The 9,138-nt window shown below is 35.0% G+C and overlaps 1 protein-coding gene across 1 annotated transcript; it reads left to right on the top strand.

The window, feature by feature from the left end:
* The first annotated feature begins 8,053 nt into the window (after positions 1-8,053).
* LOC133856827 (two-component response regulator 24-like) lies at positions 8,054-8,711 on the top strand. The gene is made up of 2 exons (XM_062291867.1): positions 8,054-8,335; positions 8,450-8,711. Exons 1-2 carry the CDS (start codon positions 8,054-8,056, stop codon positions 8,624-8,626), a joined length of 459 nt encoding a protein of 152 aa, XP_062147851.1. The 3' UTR covers positions 8,627-8,711.
* Positions 8,712-9,138: the final 427 nt, after the last annotated feature.

Genomic DNA, 9,138 nt, shown 5'->3' with positions numbered 1-9,138 from the left:
ATGAGTTTTATTAGGTATTCTAACTTCCAAAAAAAGATCCAAGGTGGAATCAAATTTTTTTTTTTTTTTTTTTTTTTTAATAGCTTACTATTTTGCAAGGCAAACTCTTTGGAATGACTAGCTTGCTGGATATTTATGAAAAGGCTTCAGAAAAAAAAAAAAAAAAAAAAAAAAATGCCGATCTTCTTCAGTAGGAGTACCGATCAGGAGGTTAGGAAGCAAATTCTTGAGATTTCTGGTATTCAAGCTACGCACATATATGACAAGTACACTTGGGGTTATCGGCACTGATTGGCAAGTCCAAAATCGAGTTTGGAATTAGTTGAATGATTGGAAAATAAAGGTCTTATCACAAGTGAAGGAAGCTCTTATTACTTAAGTAATACCCACATATAGCATGAGCGTAATCCAACTGCCAAAAGATTAATTTGTGCATGAAAATAAATTTGTTGATGCAGAAACTTTGGTACGTAGGGACATGCATTAGGAAAAAAGATGCCAAGATTTACCAGATGAGTTGGGAAAAAATGGGATATCCCAAGGCTCCTTGGGATTTGGAAATCTAATATGCTTTTAATAAAGCATCACTAGCAAAGTAGTGTTGCATGTTCCAACATTTTGGTGGCAAAGTATATATAATCAAGGAAAAATATTAACTGAATGGCACTATTCTAGACTCTAGAGGCAAGGTACGTAATTGGGTAGACAACCTTTGTTCACTTGACACAGTATCTTGTCGGCAAAGTATAATCAAGGAAAAATATTAACTGAATGGCACTATTCTAGACTCTAGAGGCAAGGTAATTGGGTAGACAACCTTTGTTCACTTGACACAGTTTCTTGTCGGCTTGTGATATGCACAAATACAATCTTATATATATATATATGGAGAATAGGTGATGGCAATGATGTAAAAATTTGGAAAGGTAAGCGGCTGCCAATTCCAACTTCTTCGTCCAATCACCCTGGGATGGAGGTTACTACTAGAGGATGGAAGAGCGGTGAAGCTCATTGACCAAGACACAAGATGGTAGTGGAACACCACTATATATGATCCAAGAGCTAGGAAGAGGTGTCTGTTATTTGTCAGATGCCTTTAATTCCCTATCAACAGAAAGATTTGATTATTTGGAGAGGTTATTCTTGTGGAGACTTTTCGATACGCAGTGCTTATCATATAGAGAAAGAAATATATATATATATATATTATATATATATATATATAAGACATAAGGCGATCGAGGAGCTTTTGAGGAGATCGATCTAGGTGTAGTGTCAAATCCTTATTGCCCTATTTGTGAGTTGGAAGTTGGAGACTGTCACACTATATATCTTATGGAGCTATCCTTCAACTTTGGATGTTTGGGGAGCTCGTAGGAAAAAGATGCAAAAATTTTTAGTGAGGGATCTGATTTTATACATGTGATGTAGTAGATGTTAGAATGAGGAGTATATATGAATGGATAACAGACACTTTAGATGTACGTATCACAAATAATGTGGAAGAGCCCTCCAACAAGAGTAATAAAAGTCGATTGGGATGTGGCAGTAGACAAACCAAATGAAAGCATAGACATTGATATTATTGTGTGGGACCGTGAATGTACTTGCAACAATGAGTACAACAAAACCCTCTATATTGGAGCAAGCTATGATGAAATCATTGAAAGCGTTGCACACCACTGAGTTTGGTTGTGACTTGAGATTTAGAGTCTATTGCTAGGGTTCTTACTAATATGAGATCCAGCCGTCTCTCTCTCTCTTATCCTTTGAAGTTTCGGTGATGCAGGGGTCGGAGGACCGGCCGGATTTTGAATCTGATTTTTGGTTTTTGTTGTTTTGATTTGATGATTTCTGGTGAGTGGTCGAGTGGGCGACTGAGGTTTCGTTGTTTAGGTTTGATGGCGGGCGAATTGGTTTTTTTCTTTGGTTTGATTTCCGGCCACTGGAATGTTGTTGTTTCAGTTTATTGATTTTCCAGTGACTGGATTGTTGCTGTTTCGGTTTTTTAATTTTCGGTTTGATGGGTTCTGCAGCCGGCGACTGGGTGATTGCCAGTCCCGTGGATACGCCGAAAATATCGTATATATACGATATTGGGAGAAAAAAAAAAACAGAATAGATAGCTGTTCATTTTTTTTTTTTTTTTTTTAAAGAATAAAAAATTATAGCCACGTGGCTTTAATTACACATGGCTATAAGTGCCCAAATTTTTTAGAAAATAAAATTGCATTTAGCCACTTGGGGTGACATGTGGCTAAACGTCACGTGGCTAAATAGCCACATATATAAAAGGCCACGTGGCTAAATGTGCATTTAACAACAACTGTTTTCACTACACGTAACCCACGTAGCTAAGTGTACGTGGCTAACAGTTAGCCATGTGTATGACTTCCATACACGTGGCTAACTGCAAGTGACTAAAAACCAAACTTTTTGTAGTGAAATATCAAGGATCCTGGTTCAAAATATCTATAGCAAAAAAAGACATCCCAAAAGAGATTTTGCCCATATTTTACTAAGAGACTATTTGGGATTGTGTCATGGAAAATATAGCTTTTAAATCTAGAAAAAACTTTTGAGAAAAAACTTTATTTTCAAGCTTTTAGAAAATTGTGTTTTGGCCTTTTTTTAGAGCCAAAAAGTTAGAGAAGTACTTTTTGAGTTTTTTACCAAACAGACGCATTTTTACTATGTACTAAAAGTACTTTTTAACCTCCTTAATGTAATCTCAAACAAGCTCTAAAGCCCTACGATTTCGCAGGATAAAAGTGCGACTTTAAGCAAAATTGTGGAAAGTGTATCGTTTGGGAGGGCATTCTTAAAATATTGCGGTTTGAAAACGTATAAAAATATACATTTTTAAATCAGGGTATGTTTTTATAAACATACGATTTTAAAGGCTAAACTGAAATTTTAAATGTAAAAAAAATGACTTTAGCTAACGCTTAATTGCAATATTTTTAAAAATCGCATTTTCAATTCACATGTTTTGAAATCACATATTTTGAAATCGTAAATCTAAACGGACTCTAATCAGCTACAAGTTTTATAGCTAGCTAATAACTGCATGTGCTTATGAAGTCTTCCCAAGTTTTTTGTTTTTTTGTTTTTCTGTAAAATGAAGCTTTTCAGTTCAGTTTGTTGATCAGAAAGGAAAAAAAAAAGGGTGTAGAAGAGATCTGTAATTTTTGTCTTTCGGATAATATCAGTCTTGATTCCACTTCGTTATATAGGCTACTGCTTGATAATATCAGCTGCTCACTTTGTGCAGAAGTTACAAAAATATTGGACTTTCAAAAGGAATCGATTCTTCCACTCCAATATTGAGCATGCATGGAGGCTCATCTGATGGGAATGAGAAGATAGATGATCAGCAACGGGCATCTCTTTGTGAGCAGCTGGAAGAACAAGCTGACAGCGCTTGTGGTGGATAATGAACGATTGTGTCCGATGGACATCTTCAATTGCAATTTAACTAGCCATTTTGAAGTAATAACACAAATATAACTAGTCATTTTAGAGTTATTTGAGATTGTGACAGTACTCGATCCCAAGAGTTGGTATTAATTCATTACTAAGTGAGACACTAGGATTAAGCTTTACAAGTGAATATAAAAAGTTCTAAGTGCAATTTGACTAGCCGATCATCTTTTAGTTATAGCGAACACGTGACTATTACTTTCCTTGGATAGATACAATATTTGCTTCTTCATGCATGCATCATTCAACTTTTTGTTTTTGCTTCTTAAGCCAAAAGACAATGTCATAATGTGCTATATGTTAGACTGCTAGGCTGATACGTGCCATACATGGGCCTAGGTCTTAGTACTGTTTTGTTTTGTGAAAGAGATCAACAAGAATTTCTTGCAGCTGGAGTTGACGAATTCATTGAAAAGCCACTATCACCGGATCGGTTGGTCCCATCCTAATGTTATGGTGTGGAGCCTGGTCGGACAGCAGTGCACCCTGCTCGAACAGGAGCTCTAGGGCATGCTATTTACAAGGCTCGTCCCGACAGATTGTTTATCTTGCTTAGATAAGAACTCTAGGAAGTACGTAACATTTTTTGGTCAAGTCCGGATAATGCGATGGTGTGTCCAGACAGGCGGGGCATCAAGCTACAAAACCCTAAGGACATCTGGACAGCCAAAAAGGATATCTGGACACTACCGTCTAAAAACTCTGGTTTTCTATTTAAAGACCTGTTTTTTTGAACTTTCGAAGTATGTGAAATTTGTGAAAACATAGAAATGTCTTTTCTAGGTTTTCTATAGAGGTTTTATAGAGTTTTTATGAGTTTGAAACTTGAATAGTTTAATCAATGTCCCTCTATTGTAAAAGTCTCTTGTATTATTTTCTCCATTATATATAGTGAAATATGTTGCAAATTTGTGAACATAATCCTTAATGGTGAACCACGTAAATCTTGTGTTCTTTTGTGTTTGCCTAATAATCTTTCTTTCTTCTTTCTTTCTTTTTCGTCTCTAACGGGTAGTGGGATATAAAATATATTTCCTAACACCTAAGGGAGCTAGATAAGTACTAGCTATGAAGGGTTCCAAAGTAATTTCCTTGTAATCTTTTCCTAAGCTGTTCTTTTGGGCTAATTTTTCCTTTTTTCTTTGGATAAATATATATATAAGCTTTTTCATACAGAAACAGAATGAATACAACTCACACTCCACCTAGTTTATAGCAGTACCAAACTGGATCTCTACATAAAACAAAATACACCACCATACAAAGCAAACAGCCAAAACAGGGAACAGTACAGTAACAGAAAACACTCCATTTTTATTCTCCTTAATCTTTTCCTGTGTCCGGCCATTAAAGAAAATCATATATAGAACGAAACAGCATACAGGCTGCCCATGGTTTTAAGATGGACATGTAACACGTACATGTTTGAGCCTCTTTCCACAACTTTTATTTTCCTTTTCACACCATTAATATTTCACCATGTTATTGCAGACAAATTAAGCCTTCAAGTTTGATTAATGCCATCATCAAACGAAATCGTACGTAGAATATAATCAGCCTTCAAATTTTTTCCATGCATGCACATATATTGGAAGTAATATTCTTTATGCTCATAATTGTACAAGCTAGCTAAATTCAGCTGTAATCATCTCATTATCTCTATTGACACGGATATCATGTGGAGGCCAAGATCGATCATCGTCTTGTTTGGACTAATTACAATGAGCTTCTAGTGTATGATCGATTTTTGTACCCATTGATTAATTAATTACTTCTCTAAGCTAGATTGCGTTGGTGATGAGTGGTTGACTCATGATGATCATCATGCAGAGAGCCAAGAGTGATAAACTGATCAGGGAATTAATTGGACTCATTTTCTTGATTTGAAATTAATGGTTCAAATGCTACTTATCCTTTAAATAAAATAGCCTAACATGTTAAGTACACTTACGATAATTAACATGGGACCGGATAAGAAAGAATTGAAGTTCCTTATCCTGTTTCTCACATGCAAGGGGCACATGTCACTATAAGAAGTTAGTTGGTAGAAAATTTATGTCCATTCGTAAATGAGTAATGCAAGGGACTATATTATTTTTATATATTATTCTAAATTTGACGTGGCTTCTAAAATCATCATTCGATTTTGGATAAATATTACTGAATTTTGATCAAATGATGATTTTAAAATCTACGTCAACTTTGAGAGGATAAAAAGATAGTCCGGTCCATAGCATTTCTACTCATAAATTACTTTGCATTTTGATCCTTAATTATCACCTGACCTGGCTAACTCCTCAAATTTCTTTTTCCTTTAATTTTGACATATCCACTCATGATCTCTGTATCTCTTCCTTCATGTCGTACCAAATATATATAGTATGGGATCCAATGTATATATATGTACAACACTCTATTTTTTATTTTTATTTTGTACATTTTATTATAAAGAATTCAATTGAGATCGCAAAGCCTGCTCCCACAAGCTCTCTCATTAGAGTAATGCTATAAAGAGAACCCATGTCCTCCTTGAGTTTTTTCAAAAAAGATTGATGTACCTTTTAAAATTGTCATTGAATCAAAATTCAATAGTGATTTATCATACATCTAATAATGATTTTAAAAGTTACATCAATTTTAGAAGGACCCAAGAAAAATATGAATCTTCTTTATAGTATTACGTACCCATCTCATTATATTTCCTCTTTTTCTGGAGATTTTAACATTCGTTTACTTCTTAATTATCATATCGTTATATCAGCGACGACAACCACGTTGATAAGAGGTTATCAACATATTTTCGTTTAAGTTCAAGCATTTTGTTAGTTTTTGGCGTTTGAATATTGTAAATTTTTATTTTTATTTTCTATATTTATTTAAAAATCAATATTTTGTAATTAATATAGTTCTTAATTGTAAATTACTTTTCTCTATAATGCCATGCATTTTGTTAAAAACATGAACACCCATAACAAAATGATCACATTGGCTTGCCCTTGATCACACTATTGATCACTTTCTCGAACATCTTAAGCACCACCCTATAGCTAATTAGTTAATTGAATCTACAGGTTTCATGATCAAGTAGAGACTATCAACCAATCACGTCCCTCAATATCTCCAAAGATCTCAATTTGATATCATATATATTGGCAACTAATATGAGACATGGCTCATTAATTTGTATGCCTTCCAAGTTCCACCCTTTGTGATCTGGCATTTTCATGCATAGTTTCACATATTTCACAAGGAAGATCTTATTTTCATTTTCCACACTAATTAAGGTGGGTTTATTGGGAGTTAGAGAGCAAATTAATAATACTCCAATAATTGCACAGATTTCTTGCAAAATCACCACTTAAGAAGCTACAATAATAATGTCCAAATTAACAATGGGGGATAAACTTAATTGGAAACAAACGAAATTATGGATCATATGCTATCTAGTTTTTTGTTTCTACTTTAAAGTTCAGTTAGAAGAACTAAATGCCAGTAAATTGAAAATATGAAAATGTGTAAAGCGGGATTTTCTTTTCTCCTTTTTACTGGAAAGTCTAAATTTTTGTTGTCACTTTCTAATGAAAGGAGTTGCCCCTAGTAATACCCTTTTTCAAGGATAGCCCCCATTTAAGGAAAAAATCACATTGGTAGATTCTGTGAATTCTAACATAATCCAAGTGATCGATACTTCTCATATCTCTCACAATCGAGACTTTCTACTTTTTTCTTTTTCTTATTTTTTCTTTTTTTTAATTTTTTCGCAGCAGCCTTATAAATTAGAACCGTACTGACATGTGAAGGACACCAATTATGTATTTTCCTCACCATCTAACACTTTGCCTGACAATATAATTCTTGCAGTATTGCTTTTGGAGAAATATTGTTACTCAGTTCTGCTAGCAATTATATTCATCCTGCAGGCCGACCACTCTCACTTCCTCCTTGCATCTCAAGGTACCAATTCCTTTGTCTCTGAAGATCATTATACGATCATGTGATCATGCTTTTATGTAGCTAGCTAGCTAGTATTCATCTTTTCTGTTGATATATCATGAGATATCAGTGTTTTGTTGAATTAATGGAGTTGTAAAGGGTTTAGCTCAATTGGTTTGAGCATTTTGTAAAGGTTAATTAGTTCCTGTTGCAACTTTGGTCTTACAAATTTGCTCGAGTGTTTTGTGTTTTCTTTTATAGAAATCCTTATTCATCCAAAAAAACACACGGGCGCGGGGGGGGGGGGGGGGGGGGGGGAGTTTGATTTTGTGATTATATTCCGAATTTCATGAAATTTCATACTTACATATTCTTGCATGCACTTGGGTGCAATGCCTAAAATTTAGATCTAGTTAATTAACTCAAGTAAATTCACATAAAATGAATGTTATATACAATATTGTTATTATATATCCTTCATGTTTGCATGGGACTAGCTAGCTAGCTAGTTTTCATCACTCTTTCTGATATTTCAAAGTTCTACTCATAAACGACTTCGATCATGATCAATGTTTGCTGTGTGTTTTAGGAAAACAAGTTAGTAGCTAGACTTGGGATACAAGGAGATCGAGAGAAAATGATGAAGAGTACTAAAATTGGGATGAAAGATGAGCTTGTAATAAATAGTGTTAAAGCTGAACCTTCTTCAGTACTGCTGGGGCCATCATCTAAGATAACTGCTCTTGTTGTGGATGATGACACTCTAAATCAAATGATTCACCGCAGACTCTTGGACGGTCTAGGCGTACAAAATCAGGTGGTTGGGAATGGCAAAGAAGCCGTTGATGTCCACTCTTCAGGAAAAAGCTTTGACCTGATTTTGATGGACAAGGATATGCCTGTCATGAATGGGATTGAGGTACGTACGTATATATATATGCTCCATCACTAAGGCATCAATGGAGAAAATCATGCAAATCATTTTGATGATAATTCTTTTTCCATACTTTAATTTATTTATAATTAACGATAGGCTACGAGAAAACTCCGCACTATGGGGATTCGTAGTTTGATTGCGGGTGTATCGGCATGCTCAGAAGAGCAAGAAAAACAAGAGTTCATAGAAGCAGGCCTGGATGACTATCAAGAGAAGCCTTTGTCTGCCACTAAGCTCGCTTCAATCCTCCATAAGCTCAAAAAGGATGGTTGAACTACAAAGGAGACAATTTGCATTTTCTTGTAATTCTAATTAGTATGGTCTCTTTCCTAGCTAGCATTTTCTTGTAAGTTTGTGCGTACGTACTTTATTTCTGAAGAGAGAAAAAGCATGAGTACTCTAACTCACCATGAACATGGAACCAAAATTGATGAAGTATGGAATCCCAAGGGTTAAAGATTTTCTTTTTGCCTTTTGGGTTGTAGAGAAAAGGGATGAGTTCTATAAAGCTTCTATATATATGCTGTGTTGGAAAATAACGAGTCTCTTGACTTGAGATGCACTGTACTCCTTGTGAAGAGGAGACCCTGAAAGGCTCCTACCTTGTCCTATAATATTATCGATTCCTTGAAAATGTCCATTAGATGATCCCAAGGGTTAAGTAGCTCAATCGGTTGGGACAACAGCTTTTGAAGTAGAGACACAATAGTTTGAATCTCCCCTTTCCCTCATCTTGGAGTCAAAAATTATCAAAAGAAAATGCCCACTAGCTTAGTTGATCTAAT

Source organism: Alnus glutinosa, chromosome 14, assembly GCF_958979055.1.
Source record: "Alnus glutinosa chromosome 14, dhAlnGlut1.1, whole genome shotgun sequence".
Classification (NCBI taxonomy): domain Eukaryota; kingdom Viridiplantae; phylum Streptophyta; class Magnoliopsida; order Fagales; family Betulaceae; genus Alnus; species Alnus glutinosa.
Note: the sequence above shows the minus strand (reverse complement) of the source record. Positions and strands in the feature narration are given on the sequence as shown.

Bases quoted from the DNA above. Each gene is read 5' to 3' on its own strand.
- LOC133856827 (XM_062291867.1), top strand. From the start codon at position 8,054: ATGATGAAGAGTACTAAAATTGGGATGAAAGATGAGCTTGTAATAAAT. The intron at 8,336-8,449 runs GTACGTACGTAT...AATTAACGATAG, and splicing joins CTGTCATGAATGGGATTGAG to GCTACGAGAAAACTCCGCAC.